Here is a 23,356-nt window from a genome sequence, read left to right as displayed (position 1 = left end):
GCACGCATACACGCACACACGCAGTAGATGAGCAGAGATTGAAGAGTGAATAATCTCTATGAACCTCACAGTCCATGACAAACCACCAGAGATCCCATTTACACTTTAAAAGACTAATTACCAGGCTGCATTGCAGTGAACAGGCAGACCTACTGTACTGTACACCGGGCTTTCACTGATAAGGGTTTGAGGCCAATACTGAAGGTGCTGCTGAGCATCTGCTGATATTCAATAAATTGTACACCTACAAATGCATGCAACTATTGGTGGGTTTACTAAGGACACATGGACACAGAGGACAGGGGGAAACATTGAAATTTTAATCCCTAAATCAAGAAAATGGTCTTATTATATATATATAATAAGACCATTTTCTTGATTTTCTTGAATCAAGAAAATCTGTCCAATAAAAAGCACGTATCTCCAAAACTCGTTTTTTTCAGGAGCATGAAAAAAGTGTTTTACTTGTCAATTAACTTACAAATTAAACCCAAAACACAGTAACTAGACACACTTAGGACTCGAAATGAAAACCTATAGTTACACGGTGATTAGCAACCCGTTTAGTATTTTAATTGGATTTACGTGCGTTGTTGTGAGTGACATTGGACATACGTGTTTTTTAAATAATGCGTTCCAATGATGTCCGGTCATTTACGAGCCTCGAGTCTCCCGTTCATGTCCCACTAAATCCGTAAACTATTGATAGCAGGCTATCCTACATTTCCACATAGCACATTACCCTAATTTAAGATTTTTTTGGTATTTTGTGTTGAAATCAGATTAGTCCATACAGGCGAAGAGTCATCTAATACTGTATTAACGCACATGCATCAATCTGACTCGGGTCAAGGAAATCACAGAGTTTATCGTCTATCCCTTGCTTAAAACCTAACGTTATTTACCCAAAGATATCATCTAAACCCCTGTCATAATTTCTCTGTTCCTGCGTAACACTGCACCACACAAATTACTGCAGAAACTTACCTTTCGGCCTACGTGTATCGGTGGGCTATTAAGATGCTTTGTTACAAGAAACGGTGCAGTGTTTCCTCCTGAACAGATACATTTGGCATGCATGCATCATGCAAGGACAACATTAGCCTAGCGTTAGATGCTATAATAAGTCTGCCAAGTACTGACGGTATACAGTCTGTGTTTACGGACATGACAAATCATCTGATATACAGGCTAAGGTTAGCTAGCGGTTAGCCCTCAGGATTGAGTTGTACAGAACGAAAATATGTGAAATACTACGCGCAAATGACAATCGTGAATGTCTGATATCTAGTCGAAAACTTGAACACAGTTGTCATACAATAGATTGACATACGCGCATACGGGAGATACGCGCATTGATGGACACTTCTGACACCCAATGGAGATACGTGTTAAATATATGATGTAATAAAACATCATATATATATATATATATATATATATATATATATATATATATATATATATATATATATATATATATGTGTGTGTGTGTGTGTGTGTGTGTGTGTGTGTGTGTGTGTGTGTGTGTGTGTATATATATACATATATGTGATGTGATGTAAGGGCACAGAGTGGCACAGCTTGTCAGCTTTGGGATGTTTTGATTCACATGGCTCACACAACCAACGTCTCCTAAAATGTTAATATATTACTTATCTGTAATAGCAAGTCTCTGATTGTGAAAGTTCATCCTTGACATCAGAACCAGTAATTTCACCAAATGATGTTAACCTGAGGTCCACTTACTTTGCTGCTTTTTCCTAAAATTTCAACTGCATCTCATGGACTTCACCTACAAACAGAGTTTGCTCAGTTTTCAGGTTTTGATCTCCATCCATATATGACCACCTGTTATCACACTTGTTTCACACTTGTGTGCAAACTGGACCATCTATGGCTACGAGCTCAATGCCTGCAGTTGAAGGGCTTGGAAAAAGCTTGCGAGTAGACTTTGATGATATGTTTGTATTAACAAAGAGACATTTATTTGGAATGTATCTGTAAACTGTCAACTGCTCGTGTAAAATGTTTAATACTGAACAAATCTGCTGTCTGGTGCTGTTTGTGTGCTGAGCAGGTAGTGTACAGTGGGTTATTGAAGCTGTTGAAGCTCTCTGAAAACAGCTGCCTGTTGCATCTGAAAATGTTCTATAAGAGCACTGAGAGTGAACCAGAACAGTAAATTTACAGGCTGGACAGCTAAACAATGAGCTGAAACTCACTTTAAAGCTCCATCAAGCCAAGGGAAGCTGTAGATCCAGCTGATAATACTCTGTAGGTTTATCATGAGAGGCACCTTTCACACTGTAACATTTTCACAGTCATTCAATACACTGTTAGTGTAAAATATTGGTTATAGCCGCTTTAAGTTTGGACTAAATGCTAAAGCACTTGGCTAACATTTGGGACGTGGTCTCCATTAAATACTGAAAAAGTCAACCCTTACTTCCAACTAGACAGGTCATGTTGACTTCATTCATTTTAAGCAAAACCACAACCTGTATTGACCCTTCACTAAACCCCTCCTCCAAACAGCAACTGTCCAATCATAGTCCTGGGCCAAGTCCTATGCTTTGTATGCCCCATCATCCACCCAGATCCCCTCCCTTCATTGTAGCGTCTCTGTCGAACACAGATAATGTGTGATGTCATGTAGCTGTTGATACAGACTGGATCCTCACGCTGATTTCTACAATAAATCAAACTGCTTCATACTGTATGCATCATAACAGAAGTAGGTCACACTGACTGGCTCATATGACAAAATGATAAATAATACAGTAAAATAACTGCCATCATGATGAGACATTTTGTGGGTTTAGAAACAAGAAACAGGAATATCTTCCAGCCGTTTATTATTCATGTCAGCCATCCCAACCGTATTTACATTAGCTGTAGGTGCTTAATATGGCAGCAGAGTAGAAAGTGAAGCGGTGACTTTCAGTGAGCAGAGGTAGCGATGGAGAGCAGGGCAGTACAGAATAACTGTTAAGCTCTAATCTTTCATTAAGGAAGTCAGCTAGGCAAATAAACAGAGTAATAACATAACAACCGAATCAGATTACCCTAGATGGCAAAAAAAGAGAAAGAGTGTTGTAGGGATAATCAGCTGCTGGTTTTTCCTGAACAGGAGAGAGATGTGATGTCCTGCTGAGAACAGACGTATAGCTGCAACTGGGTAAATACTACAAAGGGTTAATAAGCTGCCAAACACCCCCGGTGCTGGGCTTCACAGGAGTCTGGGCTGTGCTGGGACTGGGAGCAGGGCTGGAGGGGGGAGGACGGGGGAGGAGGAGGAGGCTGGACCTCCCTGTGTCCGACTGGGAACAAGGGGAGCGCTACTCCACCCTCCTCCCCCAACTAACGCTCTGTCCCAGAGTGCTGGGGCTTTAAGTCCGTCTCCCAGGTAACACACACACACACACACACACACACACACACACACACACACACACACACACACACACAGCTGCTGACAGACAGACAGACAGACAGACAGACACAGACACACACACGCACGCACACACACACACACGGCTTCTGTCCTTATGAGGACACTCATTGACATAAAGCTTTCCCCAGCCCCTTACCTTATCCTTAACCATCACAACTAAAGGCCTAACCCTATACCGAGCCCTAACCTAATGCTAACCTAACCCTTAAAAACCAGGTCTTAATGCTCAAACAGCCATTTGAAGGTCTGTCTGAGGGTAGGGACAGACCAAAATGTCCTCACTCTCAAAAAATGTCCTCACTCCCAAGGTGACTCCTAAAACTCAAACTGGTTCTCACAAAGATAGCTGTGCAAGCACACAGGCGCACGCATGCACGTGCACATGCGCGCGCACGCGCACACACACACACACACACACACACACACACACACACACACACACACACACACACACACACACACACACACACACACACACACACACACACACACACTTAATAACAGGCCCTGCAGTGCAGAAAGCGTAGGGCCTTGTTAGCCAACAACCAGGCGTGAAATCACTGCACCGTACTCCCACCACGATGAGTCAATCCATACCTCCTGTTTCTCTTTGTTCATGCCTGTGTGTGTGTGTGTATGTGTGTGTGCTGAAGATGAGTGTGTTTGCTGGTTTTCCTCCAGGCCACGCAGAGTTCTATCTTTGACTGGGTTGGCTGTCTTTTGTTTAGACTCCTCTACAGCTCAGCTCTAAAACACACCTCATGCTGTGCATCCTAAACACAATATCAGAGGATTAACTTTCCCGACTTTAAATGAGAAGGTTTTTATTGAGAACGTTTCCATCCACCTGTTACTGTGCACATTTTGAATCTGCACATCAAAAAGCTGAGGGAAAATGTCTGTCATGTAAAAAAATCCATCTATGCCATGTAAATAGTGTTTTTTCTTGTTGTTGATTATGTATCAATAGCTCGTTGAGGAGAAAATGAGATTAAAAACCAATGAAAATAAAATATAATCAGCATGTATGACATGCTTCTGCCCTCCTGTTTCATTCTCTTGAACTGTTGGCTAGCTAGCTGCTGTTCCATTAGCTTGTGTATCTCAATGCTGTCTCTGATTGAGGGTTTCCTTCAGTGTTTTTCTGAAAAATGAAACACGTTTGTGGGCTTTACTATCTACACTTTAAGAAACATGAGTATTTATTCTAATAATTGATATTAGAATTTGATCCCTTTGTTATTTTGATGGTTAAAGTCCCCCCCACCAATCCTGGTGACGTCACCTGTGAAGCAGCTCAACTTCTGAAACGACACATATTTGAATGATCACAGATTCATGTTAAAACACGTGTGGAGGGGATCTTTAAACAACAATGTATTTGTTGCCATTGAAAAAGACTATGGTAACCGTTTCCCCCCAGCCACCAATGCTCTGTTCTAATGTCATTTTGCCAACTTTCCTTGCTCTAATCGCTGCTGTCTACAGTATACATGCACTGTTCAGCCCCATCTATTCTCTGCTGCTGGGTAGTAAATGGTGTTTGTTAAAAGCTGCTGAAAATAAAAATATTCAGTAATGGTACTTGATGATCATTTCAAAATTATGACCACTGTCCAGAAAAATGGAATGAACTGCATTTGTTATATTGCTGAGTTATCTTGTAGGGCTGAATTTTTGTATTTTTTTTTTAACCATTAATACTATATTTTTTTAGGGATAAGGCTGGTGATATTGTATGTATTCTTTTATTTGGAACATATCTCATTAAAAGACCCAAACCAATAATGCGTGGATCTTACTAACAGGTCTTATTCCTCTGTGCCATAGAGCTCCACCGTTGTCCAAAAGCAAAAACACAATAATGAACAACAGTGTTGCACTGTGTGATGTGTTCCTTCATTATCATGAACTCACACACTCACACACACACACACACACACACACACACACACACACACACACACACACACACACACACACACACACACACACACACACACACACCATCTTGTTGCCCCCCCCCAAACACTCACTAATGCACCTAATATGTATCAATCGCAGCTAAAACTAGTCGCCTACAAATGCACTGTTTCTTCCTGCTTGAGTAATGATGAAAACTACACACCCAGCTGCTTTGTTTTGAGTCTTTTTCTTTCTTTCTTTCAGCTTTTTACATTTACATCTCTAGTAGGATTCAGTGAGTCTCACGGACAGGGTATGAAAAGTCAGAAAGTATTAAGAGAGGGACAAACTTTTTGTTTTAGTTTTTTCAGGGCATTTGTTGACAATAAGAAACTAGAATGCCACCGACCTTCTCTTTTTGGAAGAGAACCCAAGAGCTCAGTTTGCTTTTCCATTTCTGCTAACCACTGTGACGCAAAAAGCCTCCACTGAGGCATGCAACACATGAAAATGTTGAAAAATATTCCTGAAAGTAACATTAATGCAATATGGCAGCAATGAAGAGTAATAGGCACTTTTTTTCTGTAATACTGTTGTGCTCTCTTGACAACACTCATTTACACTAGCTGATGAAATCAGTTATTTGACAGACTTTTTGGAATAAATAGTCCCATCATTTGGATGGGAACAAACAAGTTGATACCATCCGGATGCAAACACCAACAACTCATTTCAAGATTCACAGTGTCAGACAGAAACACGGCATCGACACATAAACACTTCCTGCTATAGTTCCCTGTTCTGTGCCACTGGAATTCTTCACAGAGCCTAGCGAGGGCCAGCAGTTGCTGCATTGAAGCTCTGTGCCGCTCGTTCTCTTCCACTAATCACAAGGTTTTCGGCTGCGGCATTATGCTAACTTACACCGGCAAAGGGGAGGGGCCAAAGGGCTGCTTTGATAAGTCGAGCATGGTGAACATGAATGAGGCAGCGACAGGCGAGGCAAAACACACATTCATTCCTCTCACAATGCCGAGCAGCACTTTTAATTAAACCTTATCCAACATGATGAATAATGCAACAGCTTCCTTGCAATCCACCGTCTCCTTTCTGTTGCTCACCACGCTGTGTTCAACCATCTCACCCAGTCACATGCATACATTAGGCAGAGGAATGGCAGAGAAAAAAGCCTCTGCTCTTTCTGCTGCACGACATAATAAATATACAAAATGTTTTATAGTTATGCCAACAGGGAAAAAAATAAGTGCCAGTGCATAAATGAACAGAAATGGTTTGGATTTTCTGATTGTGCAGTATGCATAAAACGTCTTGTTTTGTTACTTTGTTTAGAATGTGTCAGAACCAACATAGTGGGAAGCATGTTGTACAAAGTTTACACATTGTTGTTCAAAAAGCACTCCCACTCCCACTTCCAACTGAAAGGCAGGTATAACTTCAGAACTTTATTCAGCCTCTATTTCAAGGGCAAGGGGCTCAGTGTGACGCTCATGGAGACAAAGTCCAACATAACATGTTCCCCATGGGAGAGAGATGGCCTCACCGCATCAGACAAGACCAGCCGCTGAGAAACACATCAGTCCCCCTCTTCTAAACTCATGGACACACTCCTAAAGGGATAGAGAAAGGGGTGGAGGAAGGGTGAGAGGGCCGGGAGGGAGGAGGAGGGGGCTGCCGGTCAGAGAGAAAGGCAGCAAAAGGGATATTCAGAGCACTGAGGAGTGAAAGGATTGTATGGGAGAGTGAACCCATTAGAGGGCAGACTGGCTGGGGCATGGGAAGACATGGAGAGGGCTGCAGGGAGGTGCTGGGTTGTATTTAGCCCAGAGAGGATCAGCAGAGGAGGCTTTGCCAGGGAACCTCTGGCCTCAGAGACTCTACTGAACCCAGACAGGCTGCAGTTAACCAGGAGGCCTGCAGGAGGGGAAACTGCAATGTAGAGCATGTTTAAAATCAATGTGTGTACAAGCAAACATTGTGTGTCTAAGAACTGATGTGTTCCTGCATCATTCTTCTGATTTAAGTGTTAGTTTACCCAAACTGCGTCTACTCATGCAGACACTTTTGGCTCTCTGGTCTATGCCAAAGGTCTGTATCCAAAACTTCTGCTTCAACACCACTACAATGCCATTTCACTGGAACTTTTAAATTATGTTTGGGCTCAATTTTTTGGAGTTTAAGTGAGAGATAAGGTGCCACTGGGAGACATTCAGGGCATATCATATGCAGTGAATGTGTTGGGTGGGAAACGACACAGAAATAAAGCTGGTTGGTCTTCAATGAATGGTGATTTCAATGCATTTCTACACCTGCGTGTGTTCGAGAAAAGTTTAGGTCTTTGCAAAGAGCAATGCTTGGACAGGTAGAGAGCAGTTAATAGACAACTGACAACTTTTATAAAAGATGTCAGAATTTAGTTCAGGAGCAAGCAACAAGCAATTATGATGCAGCATTTTGAGGAGAGTGGTAAGAGAAGTAGAGAGAGCAGAGAGATTGAGGAGGGGGTGGAGAAGGGGGGTGTTTCTTTGGAGAGGAATGTGTTGCTGCAGCAGAGCCAACCAGCCATGGCCGTGTGTTGTACCAGCCAGTAGCACAGCCCTGCACGGCCCTGATAAAGCTCTGCACTGTCAGGCTGCTGGATGAGATAGTTAGGCACCATGCCGGGGGTGGCGGAGCGTGGGGACTGTGGGCAGGTGGGGAAGGACACATTACTGTATGAGGGCAACTGAAGGCCAGTGCTGAATGGAGAGAGATTTCTGTGCTCAATTTGTTCTTAAATTTGAACACTTTCATGATCAAGTATTCAAAGATTTACTTTAATTTAAAGAAGTCACTAAGGTCATACAAGGTTTTTTCCATCAATCTATTGTTGTCTAGCTATTCCATAAAGACAGGAAACAACCCAACGGACTATGTCTTTTTACAGTATCTGTGCATGTCAACTTAGGTATGGTGAAGGTCAGGGAAAGATCACGGTCATGGCAATTAAAGCATGGAGAAGGTATGCCAACTCAAACACATGGTTAAGGTTAGAGACAGACTGCGGTTACAGTTTTGGAAAAACAAACACTGACTCTGGACTGTGGACCCCAGCATGAGAATCAGAAAAGCAACACACTCATTCATCAGCCTGACCTCCACACCTTTCTGCACCTGCCTCTACTGTACACCGACACACACAGCATGCATGCATGTCTGCCAATCACAGTTCTTTCACTATACCAGAAAGCCCAAACTAAAGAGGATAAGAAGAGCAGGACTGTTAGGAGTATAACTGCAACATCACTGCTTTGAGTCCAGAGGGGGTCTGTTGTCCTGCACGGGTGTAACACTGAGACATTGCTGAACCTAACCAATACAGCTAAATTTGAGACCTGAACCCAATCAGTGAGCTGAAGCTATATTTTGACTTTTTGATGCATTGCTGACAGTTAGCTAGCCAGACTAATGCAATGCGTTGGACACAACATGTGAAAATAACGCTTGAACAACTTGACAACCTGATACTTTGTCAGCACCTGTAGCTGTACAGGCAGCAGGACTGTCGCCTCTCCTGCACGTCACCTCCCTCTGTACCACTAACAACTGAAAAAACACCACAGGCCACGTGTGGATCAGTGGAAACAAATTCATTCCCTAAGAACCCCCACAAATGCCGTCTTATGAAGGAGGCAGAGATGAAATACTAAGATACATCAGAAATACTGGTGCTTGATTAATAATAAAACCTCATCACATCATCTTGGACATATCTGCATAAAAGAATGCACTGATTCTCATTTAATTCTGCTGAAATTTCAGAAAATTTGCGTATAACCTAAGCAATATTTTAAAAACAACTGCAGAGAGGCCGAGGTCAGCCAGGCACAGGGCCTCAATGGAAAGAAGTGTTTAAGTATTCATCAACAGTGCAGAAGTGAAGGCTGACCTATCCTGCTGGCAGAATAAGCACACTTATCTCACTGCAGGGGCAGGTCAACTGAACACAACTTCAAAAGCGTATCAATAGTCATAATATTTCCTTGCAGTTTATCTAAACAGGCCAAATGGTGGGGAAGCTTTCCCCCTGCTTTTCCTTTAACACTCCTCCCTTTCATGCACTGACATTCATTTCTTGCCACTCTCTTCCCCTGCAGTGTGGGCTCATGTATACTGGGCCCAGTGTTTCCAGGCCGCTCATATACAGGGCTGCAGTGTGCTGTTAACATGCAGACTCCCCGGCGAGTGTATAATTTGTGAGTCATGTCCAATTCGGATCGAGTCGGTCTCCTGCTGACTTCCTGCTTCAGCTTGCTGATGAACGCTGGGAAAACAGATCCAGTACAGTGCAGTCACAAGACCCTCATGCTGTTGCCAACAACCAGTGTGAGATGCTGAAGGCTGAAGAATGACTCTGCTTTTTTGGATTAAAGCTGCAACGTTTTTCTTTTTATTCCTCATAATTTTTCAGTTTTCCCCCAGAGTTTTATTCAAGCCGTGGTGGAAAAAGAACATCATTGGAAAGTCTCCATTCACATCTCGGGATAATAAGACATGCACAGTTTTACAGAGTTATAAATGCAGTAATCCTTTAGAACCAATTCAAGGCTGTAAAGTTCTGTGACAACTGAGAAAACTTCCCCAACTACTGATGAGGAGTAAAAGCTCTAGAACAAACAAGTCAGTAGATCTTGTGTTAAAGATGTCTTTGTTTTGCTGTATTCAAGGTCAAGAATGAATTGTCAAGACCTCCCACAAATACATTACCAATTACAGCCCAACCTATATACTGTATAGAGGCTAAACTGCATTTCGTTGTCTCTGTGTTGCACTGTGACGATGACAATGAAGTTGAATCTAATCTAACCTAATTACAGGAGAAAAAACAAGGACTGTGTTGGCTTCAGTTACCGCGAGGTGATGAACACGACCCAGAAAAGTTGGTTTGGGTGATAGATCCATCAGTTAGCTTATCAGACACCAAAACAATGCATGGTGTTTTATGATATAACATGTATCATCATGGCAAAGGTCAAAGGTCAAACACCTGCTCACAGTAGAAAAACATAAAGCAGGAATGTGGGTTTGCACATGTTTTTTACCCTACAACCCTGCGCTGTTTTGCTGGAGCCCTGTGCATGAACGCCAATGGGCCAACACAATGGTCTTGTTGAAATGAATGAGGAAGCTTCATTTTAGAACTTAGCACTATCGCTTGTCTGAATATAGCCAAGGTGCTTTTAGACACCTCTGGTGTTTCCAATAGAAACATGGTGGCAGCTGTACCCTGAATTTAGGAAGCAGTGGTAGCCAGGAGAGGGCACATCTGCCACTCTCACAAACATGTGCTCAACAACTTGCCACCACAGCTTCCCATGTGACCATTGCAACAACACGCGCAGACACACACATAAAACAAAGAAACAAAAAAAAAAAGAAAAAAAAAGAGGAAAACAATGTAGAAGCTAATTGTACTTGACCAAGTGATTTCCTTGAATTTGGCACCAGCAGAATGAACATATGACTGAAAACAGAAGCAACATCATCTCCAAGTTGCTACTGGATCATGATATTGCTCAGTTGATTGGTCCATCTGCCCGACACTTTGATCCAAAACAAGATATCTCTTCATGATTCTAAGAAGATGATGACTTATCCTTCTGGTGACCCCCTGGCATTCTTTTTACTGCCTTCATTGGATCAAATTGGTCTACTTGGTCTAAGACAAAGAATTTGCTGTTGATCCCCCCTTGTCTTTTCCTTTAGCTCAGCTGTTCAGTGAAAATTTCACTTGGAAACAGTAACTGTGAAAATCTAATGGACAGACTGCCATGAGGAGGATGGACCTGATCCACGTTAAAGATTTCATGACCTTCAGTCTTGTGCCACCCTTCAGTCCAACACTGAACACAAGATCCTGATCTAACAGGCAAACCACCAAGATAATTGCAGAGCATATTAAGGGGATAAACCCTTTTGATTTCGATGACCTTATGATCTGTTCTGACACCACCCTCAGGATAAACTTTACAGCTCGGCCCCACTGGAAATAAGCATCGGTATGTCGTTTGCAATAAACACTGGAATCACTCGGGACCACTTGAGGGTCTTCACACTTTGAACGTTGTTAATGAAAGCAGCATATACAGTATTCTCTATACTGGCAAGATGATTCATATGTATAATCCTCTTCTACATGGTAAACAGGCCCACACGCATGCTCACACACAGACAGAGGCAGACACAAGCACATGCTTGCACACACGCACGCACGCACGCACGCACGCACGCACGCACGCACACACGCACACACATATGCACTTTCTACCTCATACAAAAGCTCTGTTGAGCAGCTACGTGTTTACTGGACAAAAGCTCTTCTGTCCACATGCTACACCCTTCAGATCAGCTTCTCAATCTGATTTTATGGGGAAATATGTACTGCTACATACAGTGCAGAATCAATGGGGTCCGGAGGGAAAATCCCATTCTTGCAGACAGTGAGATGTGGCCATACATGGCAGGAAGAGGCAGGGCCATTTTCTCTCAGGGTAAAACTCGATGTCTCCTGGATAATAAGCATCTAGAAGCTCTGCATATTCATTAGTCCTCTCATCTTCATACCGGTGTGTGCGGATATGCTTTTGGGTCTGTGTGTGTCTCAGCTGCAAGGAAACGATCAAAGTGTGGAATGACCAACAAAAATAAGTATTAGAAAATGAAAATTCTGAATTTTGCTTTTTCTTACTGCCATAAAAGAATTTACAGTAAGAGTCCAAGAGTAATTTCTCTCGTTGAAAAAAAATTCTCTATATGCACAGTATATTTTAAAAATATAGAGATTAACATAGAGATTGGACTCAGAATTGGCAGACACTCAGCATGAAATAACTCATTTGGGAACAGGGGCTTAAAAAAAGAATTCCTGTTTGATGATGCCTACTAATTAACCTCACTGATGCAGCTCCACTGCTGTTATGCTTGAATAGAAAAATGTCCACTGTTTCAACAAGTACATCGAATGTCTCTCCTTCTCTATGTTCCATTAATCATTTACCTCTTCAAAAAATTCTGTTTCTAATCTAATGTTTTATTCCACTTCTAGTCTTAGCAATTTGTTCTTATATGTTCAGCTTATGTGGGTTTTAGGGGGGCAAGCAAGGAAGGAGTCACCTCGCTCTCAATGAAAAGAATACATAACATATAACTGACTAAGTGGTGCCAGTCCAAACACTGCAGGTAGGCATTTGGGGAATAAAACAACACTGCTTGTAGTGCCACTGTCAGGCCAAATTTCCACTGTGCAATAATATAGTTAATTTGGCACGTTTGAGTTTAGTTAAAATCCAATTCTTTGCCTCCTCATGAAGATAATCTTATTTCCTCCCATATTTTAAAGAAATCATCTTTTCAGTGCTTTAACTGCAGCTGCAGTTTGACAGTCCAAACCGTTTGGCCTGACATGCATTTCAAATTGGCTGCAAAAACAGAGAAACATCAGAACTGAGCCACACGTTGTCAGCAAAGACAGTGAGCACAGTTTGGAGTCTTCATACCTTTAACCTGAACCACTGAGCCACGACCTGATGAAGCTGATAGTGACTCAGGGAGATGCTGGTCTATTGGTTTGAATAAGTGTGTGTGTAGATCACTTCATCTTTGAGGAAGGAATAGTGTACAGCTCTTAACTCTGGTCACACTTAGTCATGTCAGGTATTAAAAATGTGGGCATATCCCAAGTTTGGGATTCTGCTTTGGCAGAACTCCAATCGATTGGTGAGCAGAGCATTTTCACTTAAATGCATTAGTATCAATGCATTATCAGCTGGAGAGGCTTGTCAGTTTAGTAGTGCAGTAAAAGTTAGGCATTCCAGCTATACTGTCAGAAACACTAAAGTCATTTACTGGAGATTCATCTGTCCCTGAAAAAGCAGCCAGAAAAATCCAAACACAAAGTGGGTCACATCTCGACAAGGCTTTCTGCAGTTATGCTGAAAACTGCTACTATTATTATTAGCACTACTACTACTACTACTACTACTACTACTACTACTACTACAACTACTGTACATAGACAAGTCCTAATTTGGACCTATGTGCCATGTACCCGACTGAATACCTTTTTCGTTCTCCCCCACAACTGAAACTTGCAGGTTTATTTCTGTAAAGTGATGGTGCTTCCTTCCTCTCCGCCACTGTCATTATATATTAGATACTGAAGATATGATGGAGGGAAGGAGGAACCATACATATAGTATATGCATAGAAATTTTGACCATCCCTCTCTGTGTACCATCTGAGCTCTCCTCATTATCCCACAATGCTTCAAATCGCAGACTGACAAAGTTAAACTCATTAGCATACTTTATTTGACACTAATTCACTCAGCTGAGACGAGAAGCTCCAGATCTGCTACTGTAGAGGAACTGTTGGCTGCACCACATAAGAAAGAATTGGTTTTTCTTTTCTTTTTGGAGGAGCAAAAAAGGAAGGAGGTACATGTGCAATGCTCATTAGGGAGAGCCATATGGTGGAGAAAAGAGGAGGAGAGGCAAAAAACTGGGAGAAGGATAGATGGAGTGAGAAAGGTACGGCACTTCGTCTGCATCTCTGGGAAACATCCTCCATTGTTGAGATGTTTTTACAGCTGTTTGGAGGCTTCCACCTCGCCGCTGTCACATCATTTGCTCCTCTACTAACATGTTGTCAGTTTTTTAGTTTTCCACAGGAGGGTAAATGTGTGCAAGCTGAGTCTACATTTTTCACTTCAATAAAGAGCAGAAAGGAACTGAGGGTTTTCTTCCTGTGTATCTGACTGACTTTATAAGTGTAGATTACACAAGATGAAACATACAGAAACATATAGATCACCTTCTTAATGGTACCATGACAAAGTTGTTATGAAGGGGGAAGGATGGGGGGATCAGGGCTGAGAGAAAAACAGGTGTCATTGTGACTTCTGATAATGGGAGTCACTTCTCCTCCTACACGTCAGCCTGATGGCATCTGCTGCCTCCACTGATCAACAAATTATACATGAAATCAATTCCTGCACCTCTGAGAGGGCTCCTCCCTCCCTCCATCCTCCTCCTTCTGTCACTCCATCTTTTCTTCCCTCTGTCCGGTTTATCATGTCCTAACATTACCACCACACGAGAACGCTGATATTGTACAACCCTGAAAAAACACAAGATATATTCATACAACACCTGTGCGTAGCAACTACGGCATGTCATGGCTAAGGAATGAGGTTACCACAAATAATGTTAAAAGGGCTGAAATGGTTAAATGCAGGCCTGTGACAGGACACAGTCTCTGTTCTCCTGCATGACAGTCTGACACATAACACACCCACCCTTACCTTCACACCCTGGTTACAGTGCTTAATTACTGATCTACACTGACTCTGAATGATCGTGAGGTGAGATGTCAGTGAAATGATGCCCTGCTTAGGACTGTGGGAGTCAGGTTGGTGTTGGCAAATGACAGAGATACTGCATGATGATTTGGGAAAGGAGTGAAGAGAGACTGATAAGAAGTAAAGATGAAAAGAGTGGAGCCTTGCAGCACATTTTAATCAGAACTCCATGGAGCCTTTGAGAAGTTAATATTGAAAGATGCACATACAACATAAAATTCTCTTCATAAAAAAAATGACACTTAACTGATGCTTCTACTCCCCGCATGTTCACAGTTCATAATGAGAGCCTGCAGTGCAAACATCATGTCCATGAAAGCTGGCTGGAAATGGTAAATGAAGTAAACAGGGGTGGAAAGTGACTGCAGACACATTCTAACAAATTCTGTAGCGCTGCAGTTAACATCTACTGCCTTCACCATGGTTTTCTATGAGGATAAGATGAAATGAAAGCCCACACTACTGGCAGGCACTGAAGCTGTAAAGTTATAAGAGGCAGTGGGAGAGTAAAACTGGCTGATTTGACTGAAGGCTCTCCATTTCTCAAGGCTATGCCTCCGGTTATCCTTCCTTCCCCCACCTCCTATTTTCCCCCCTCCGGCTCACAGCAGGGATATACTTTAAATCACTTTGTCCTCTACCTAGAAAAACTTTCTGACAGGTCGTTTTGTGGACGCCACAAATCTATTTCTTCCTGTTACAGAGCCAAAAATATTCTTTTCTGTCCCGCTGACTTTGTAAGTTTTGGACACTGATGGCTTTAGTAGAAAGACACCAGGGTAGAAACACACCAGGGGACAAATAGTGCTTTTACTTTCAAGAGAAATGCCTGCACAGCTGTGAAGGTTCCCTGCATTTCATCCCCCAAAAATGTAGCATGGTCACTAGGATGATACCTTAGGCGAGTATGACTGTGTGTCTGTGTGTGTGTATGTGGTTGGATAAATAGTTGGCACCTCCACATTGTGGACACTTCAGTCTAGCTTTGCCTGCAGCTGTTATCTTCAAAGTAACACAGCGATGCTTCAGGGCCGGAGTGTCCTGTTGCCGACCTGTGATGGCTGACTGCACAGACACACTGTAGAAAGGCTGCTGCTTTGTGTGAAGCCCGGCCACGAGACCAGCAGACACACAGAGCACAGCACTCAACCACATGACATCAGCTGTCACAGCTCGCTACAAAAAAAGACATTTTGGTTTGATTTGGAAAAAGCAAAGCTGTTGATTGCTGTTTGTGAGTCATGCAGGCTAATAGGCAACAAGATGCAGCAGCAGTCTGACTTGAATTAAGGAGAGCAGAGAAACAGCATGCTCGTTTCTTTGTCCTCCTCTCTGAAGTGATTTCTTGAGGCCTTGCAAATAATAATGTCATTTCTTCAAAAACAAACAATGAAGTAGCATTTTATGCCATAACTGCTAAATGTCTGACTACAACACTGGAGACCAGTGTTTGTATTTTGTCTGTTTGGTACCAGATGTCCAACACCAACGTCCATCTAACAATAACACACAACACAAGAGTGTTTGCTTTTCACCAGTAGACGTCAGAGCTCTAACATATTCATGTTTGGTTGTTGCTTTATTATAGTGTCCATATCTAACTTTAATGTTGACCACATTACATTTTCTCTTAACATAATGGGGAAATGCTGCTTTTTGTATCTTGCAGTATCACAGTATCACACCAAAGCATGACAGAGACGAGCCGGTCCAGCTCATCAGCGTCATGTTTTTGATTCTGCTAGATGTAAAAAGAACACATTCGCATTCTGCAGTCAAGTTAGCAATTACAAATAAGCAACGTTTGGTTAGACTTTCAAAATAAAACTCGCTGAGAAACATTTCAGGTGATGTTCAGAGATTGGTCGGATTTAGGCAGCTCAACTCCTTGGTTAGGTTTAGGAGAAGATCGTGACAATAACTACTTACAATAACTACTTCCTGAATCAACACTGACTATTGGCTTCAGGAGGGAAATGAACCTCCGTCTCCTGTGTGAAAGTCCTGTGTACATTTATCCTTCACATTTATCATTATCACCTCCTGCTGGTAGTGCACTGTCCCACATACACTCCAAAATGTGACAGACACTCTATTTTCTGGTCAATCAATCAGACTTTACTTGTACAAAATTTTCCATACATAGCAATGTAGCACAAAGTGCTTAACAGAATAAAAGCACACAAAAAGCTTTGGCCTCAGACCGGGCTGTGACAGTGAGAAAATATAGATGGAATTTCTGAGGGACAGGTTGGCCCTGCGTTTTTTTTAGGCATCACATCACAAAGACATTTTACTCGTCCAAATGGCCAACACTGTGTCTGAGACGAGCTGCACAAATTTGAAGAAAACCGTTTTGCTGCTTTCACTGTAATGAAAGCTAATTGCTACACTCAGGTCACAAACCTGACAATTTGCCTTTGGGAACATTTAGTTCCAGCTTCATTTTTATTCCTCCAGCCTCAGGCAGCAGTACACTGCAGAGGATATTGCATCAGGTCTGAAAATCTAAAAGCCAAACTGTTGAACACCTCTGCAAATGACTGATTTTGTGCTGCTCTCAACACTCGACTGGACAGAACTAGTTTGAAAGAAGTGACCAAACATCTGACCTTCTGACATGACACTCTACTGTGACTGCTGTGAAGATGCTCGGCTTACACACCTGTACCCATCAAGGCCCCTTGAAATACCAATAATTCCCACACAAAGCAATAAAAAACAATCATCACAGTCATGGAATTTAGCTTTACCCGTTTTCACTTTAGACAGATTGAAATCAGCATTACTTTTCTCTCCTGGCCACCAGGGAAGAAAACTCCATAGTACGCTAATATCATACACATTTGAAATATTATGACCTTGTAAAATAGATAGTGGAAAAGGGAAAGTTGTGTTTCTGACATACTTTAGTCTCAACCAAATCTCAACAAAAATATCAGATTCTTTAGCTGCTAAATGCTCATGCTCACCTGTGTGTCTGTCTGCTGTTTTTCAGCGTTTCTGCAGTGAAAACACAGTGATGAGAATTCTGAGTCAACCAAAAATGTGAAGTTGCTGTGAAATGAAGTGAAAGAAGCTAAAATGCTCTGTAAAGCTGAGGTGAACTGCAGAGAAAATTCTCAGTGCGTTCATGACTTCATCGTCATTAGTTTCATTGTTCATATAAAAATATAGATTTTGCAACTTTAACATCTAAATCCATTATTGCAGTCCAGAAAGAATGACACCAGGGCACACTGCATTACACAAACGTCCAAATATCATATCTGCGTATGGATCAGGAACAATGCTTAAAGCCTCTGAAGATTTGCTCTAAAATACAAGCAGATTCTTGTTTGGACTGAGGCACTGAGCTGTTGATTTTACCTCTTTCATGTTGCTTTTTGCTCCCTGATTGAATCAATGTTTTATGCTTTGTTATGTATTCTGACTGTGAGCACACTGCGTCCAATTCTTTATACACTCTAGCCTAGAGTAGCAGTGAAGTGTGTTGAAGCTCAGAGACAGGGCAGCTGTCTCCCACTTGTTGTTGGGACTCTGAGTTGAACTGTGTGGTCACTGAGTGGATTGATGGGGGGAGCCATTGCCTACCCTCGGCACCAAGTTGCATCAGCTAATCTTGTGAATAATGCAGAATCATGAATAAACATAAATCAATGCAGTGCAGTACTGTAAAGGAGACCTGCCTTTTTTCCCTTTCCCCCTTTCTTCTCGTCTCCACCCCTGCTCCATTTTTTCAGCCCTCTCCTTCTATCTCTTTCTGGCTTTCTCTTTTCTCACCACAAAACACTTTTTTTTTATTCCCACTCTGCCAAAATCAAACACTCCCACTATTTCCCCCATCCTCTGTCACTCTCTCTCCGTCCTTTTCTTTTCCTCTCTGGCCACAGCAGTGACAGACATTGTAGTGCTGTAGTGTTGCTGTGTCTCAGTGCGGGCGAGTCAGGCCCGGCCTTCACTCTCAGCTCAATAGCTGCCTGGGTTTCCTCAAAGGCAGCCATCCAGCCAGCACAAAGCCTGCCCACTGGGAATAGACCCACAAAAGAGAAAGGGGCTGCTCGCCTTCTTTGCTCTGCTCCGTCTGAAGCGGCCTGCCTCCACCACCTCCTATAAATAATACAACGCTGCCTCAACAAAAAGAAACCCTGCCCCGCTCCCGCAAGCCTCTGCTTCCATCTCTCTTTTATTCCCTCCCTCCCTCTGTCCTTCCCCTGTTTCCCTTCTCCTCACCTCTTTTACCTCTGATTTTACTAAACCAGAAAGCCAGTACTTTCAAGAACAGGCAGAATCAGTTAAATATCACATGAAATAAATTATGGAATTTCTTTGTGCTCATTCTACTTTGCCATTTTATAAGATGCATGCACTATGATATAAGTAGTGTTAGTGTTAAAAGTGTATTTGAACATGTCAAACGTAGCTCAGATCAGTGGCTTGAACACTTTTCTAAAACGCTGCATGAGGTAAATCAACATCTATGGTTAATGCTATTTTCTTTAACAGTAAAACTACCCTAACCACTGGTTAAACCAAGCAACACAAACTTCAACAAAGAGGATAATTTCAAAACAGACTGCACTTCAAGTAGGTGGTCATGGTCTGCTGTATGAGGGATTTGCACTCAGAAAATAACAACAGACAGATGGACGGAGGGACAGACAGGAGATCTCTGCTTCTTCGATCTTTCCCTTGTGAGTCCCTCAAATGTATGGACATGGAATACTGGATTGATAGAATATGGCTTTTGCTAGTTACCTAACGAGATGTGGGGGTGCAGCATGAGGACAACAGTCTCTGGTCCACGTCCTACACTTTGGGGGTTGGTCTTACAAAACAATCTCAGAAAGCCAAAGGCAACTTTTCAGCTGTTGCATAATGATGTGATATCATACATCAGGCTGCTATGCAATGATTTATGTATTTCCAAAGCCATTTATTTCATACCTTTCCCTCACCTACTCACATATTAACCAAATACATCAATATTAGTTTTTCTTCTTTCTGACTGACTAACGGAACTATAAATACTTGGTGGGAAACCCAGATCAAATATGTGCATGAGTCACTGTATGTTTGTGGGAACACATGAATGGCTGTGTGCATGTGTTGGTGTAATTTATCAGTGTATTAATGTGAATGTGTGCACAGGGATTAGGCTGCTATCAGTGAAGCTCTCCCAGCCTGTCAGGCTTTAGGACGAGTCTGGACAAAGAGGCTGATTTCAATGTAAATGCAGCAGCTGAGAGGACACAGCTCTCTCAGTGGGGTGACTTCCACCCTTCACATGTGTGCACACACACGCACACACACAGACACACACTCTCTCTCTCTCTCTCTCACTCTCACACACTCACACACACACACACACACACACACACACACACACACACACACACACACACACACACACACACACACACACACACACACACACACACACACACACACACACACACACACACACAGAAACTCCATGAGCCTTCAGATCAGGGTATGCACACTTCAACATATTCACTGGAATAATAAATATGTGTTATTCAGCCTCCATCTACTCCATGTTTAAGCTTGAATTAAAGAGGAAACAAAACAAGATTCTCTTAGAACTTAAGGGATATCAGTTGAAGAGCTGGTGTGTCTGGTGGGTCTTTGCACCTGTCAGGAATTATATATATTATGTGGTGCCCTGTGCTGGCCCTCACAATCCCAAGTCCATCATTAGCTCAACCACTACCCCATGCCTGGCCTCTGCACCTCTTATTACATGCAAATAGTGCCGCTTTATCTGAGTAGTGAATGAGACCCCCGTCTCTAAAGAATGGGACACCCTCCTCGGCCACTCAAAGCCATTCCTCCATCTATTACTGCATTCTCTGCTTCAATGCAGACAGCACAGATCTCATGGCGTCAGTGTGAAAAGAAAGACTGTGGTGGCTGGCGGGATGCAGATAAGTGTTTGGCATGGAGCTGTCAATATGACTGCTTGATGAGCTGAAGAGCTAACGATCACATATGGACAATCTCAGCCTGTTGTGCAATATAAATCTATGATTAGTTACGTTCTGTTTTCTTGTGTTATATCATGACTACATACTTCACTTTTCAAAACTAATTTGACTTTTAAGATTAAGTTTCAGTACCTTGAAAAGGAAAATGGTTTAAAAATAACAAACTTTGAATGTTTTATCAGCTCATTAGGTAGATTACATGTCATAAGATATGCCATATAAAGTATTTTGTCTACAGGTCAAAACTTTAAGATCCCATGTCAAAATATTACAGTATAAAATTTTCTGATTACTATCTCCCATATTTCTTCATTTTGATTTTCTGTGAGTTTTGTCTAAAAAATATTTCTATTATATAATAATATATAATAATATAATAATATAATATATTCTATTTCTATTTTGCTTGTTTAATTAGTTGTGATGTATAAAAAAGGTTTCGTACAAATGGAGAACTCCTGGAAATCAAACTGCATTCTGCTCTTGCAGAATCTTGTTAGCATGTTCAATCAATCAATCAATCAATCAATCAATCAATCAATCAATCAATCAATCAATCAATCAATCAATCAATCAATCAATCAACTTTACTTATATAGCACATTATAAAAACCATAGGGGTAGCCAAAGTGCTGTACATTGGGACGAAACAATAATTGAGTTAAAAGTTACAAGCATAAAAGCAAGCAAACAAACAAACAAGCTCACGGCAAGTGCCTTGTTAGAGGACGCCAAATGGAGTGGAAATGAGTTAAAGTGTATTAAAGTGTATTAAAAGCCAAGGAATAAAAGCGTGTTTTTAAAAGAGATTTAATAACAGGAAGCCACGAGGCCTGTCTAATGTTAAAAGGGAACTCGTTCCAGAGCCTGGGAGCAACGGCGGCAAACGCTGTGTTTCCTCTGAGCTTCAGCCTTGTCTTGGGGACTGCCAGCAGCAGCTGATCGGCTGAGGGATCGGGGTGGACAGTAAGGCTGAAGCGGGTCAGACAGATAAGGTGGAGCAAGGTTGTTTAGACATCCATCCATCCATTATCTATACCACCTATCCCTTTCGGGGTTGCGGGGGGCTGGAGCCTATCCCAGCTACAATGGGCGAGAGGCGGGGTACACCCTGAACCGGTCGCCAGCCGATTGCAGGGCCACATGCAAGGACAAACAACCATTCACACTCACACTCACACCTACGGACAATTTAGAGACATCAATTAACCTAATGAGCATGTTTTTGGTCTGTGGGAGGAAGCCGGAGTACCCGGAGAGAACCCACGCATGCACGGGAAGAACATGCAAACTTCACACAGAAAGGCCCCGTCTGACCCGGGGATCGAACCGGCAACCTTCGTGCTGTGAGGCACGCGCACTACCTGCTGCGCCACCGTGCAGCTTTTGTTTAGACATTTAAAAGCAAATAACAGAAGCTTAAAATTTATTCTGTAGCGCACAGGGAGCCAGTGTAGGGACGCCAGGATGGGTGTGATGTTCGCATGCCTAATGTTGCCTACTGTTGGCATGTTTTTAGCCCTCAAGTAGGAAACAGATACACGTTCTTCTTTTTCTTTTTCAAGGTCAAAACGTAGATCACTATGACACCAGAAACATTTAGCATACACTTCTCCAAAGGGAAGCTGTTTAATAAAAAAACAAAATGAAACAGGACTAAACCAAAAAGTTGATATAGTAGCTCCACACTTCAAACTGAATGCCACTCATTCCTGACAAGACCTTGAGTTTTAAAAGAAAAGGCAGAAATATATTTCTGGGACCTGCAGTAATCATGCTCAGCTGAAACAGTTTGGATCATTAAAGTTTCACCTCATGTATGCTTCCCTCTGCTTTCATATCGAGCGTGTGAGTGTGTGGAACTGCATGCTGCTCCGGCTGCATACTGTTTGTGTCTGCTTCTTGCATGGTAATGAGCTCGTACCTGTCAGGCAGTCGTGTGCAGGATGCTGCCTCAGGTCAGTGTTTGCTGCCAGAGGATGCCTTTCCATGACTGTTCCTTCGTGCACACACCTGTATGCTGTCCCCGCTCTCTGTCTGCAGCTTGACATTTGGTACAGTGAAGATAGAAGACACTGCAGGGGGAGAAGACGCAAGCGGATTAGAGGTATGTAGGCTGACAGGAAGGAGAACGTTTCCAAGTGAGTTGTTAAAGAGAGAGACGGTTATTAAAAAGTGAATATTTGAATATTTATTTGCAGCGAGAGTCCTTTTAGGTTTTAAATGTTCTTGTACATTTTTGTTGCCATGTGACATCACATCTGTTTGACCAATCACAGTTGACAGCACTGCTGCCTACACCTAAGCACTTACACTTGGTACCATCTCATGCAACGTCCTCAGTTAGTTCCAGGGACGCGAGGGGAAACCAGTACAAACAAAAGACTGCACCTTATGTTTATCATTATTATTATGTTAAGTTCCTGCAGAGGAAAAAAGCCTTGGACTGCTCTCCTCTGTGGCTCCCAGCAGGAATTCTGCTCGACACTTTCAACCAGAAATCTACTGTTATAATCCTGGAAGCTTCCTCCCTGCTGGCATCAAATGGCATCTGGAGAAATACATTTTGTC

General features: G+C 42.3%; 1 protein-coding gene across 3 annotated transcripts in view; it reads right to left on the bottom strand.

Moving 5' to 3' along the window:
* The window catches only part of cdk14 (cyclin dependent kinase 14), a 180,529-nt gene that overhangs the window by 17,694 nt on the left and 139,479 nt on the right, over window positions 1-23,356 (bottom strand). For all 3 annotated transcript variants that reach the window (XM_070965868.1, XM_070965870.1, XM_070965869.1), the window contains one exon: window positions 22,710-22,860. In XM_070965868.1, the coding sequence (XP_070821969.1) occupies window positions 22,745-22,860 (116 nt within the window). In that variant the 3' untranslated portion in view covers window positions 22,710-22,744. The remainder of the gene's footprint in view (window positions 1-22,709; window positions 22,861-23,356) is intronic.

Source organism: Chaetodon trifascialis, chromosome 7 (genome assembly GCF_039877785.1).
Source record: "Chaetodon trifascialis isolate fChaTrf1 chromosome 7, fChaTrf1.hap1, whole genome shotgun sequence".
In the NCBI taxonomy this organism is placed as follows: domain Eukaryota; kingdom Metazoa; phylum Chordata; class Actinopteri; order Chaetodontiformes; family Chaetodontidae; genus Chaetodon; species Chaetodon trifascialis.
Note: the sequence above shows the minus strand (reverse complement) of the source record. Positions and strands in the feature narration are given on the sequence as shown.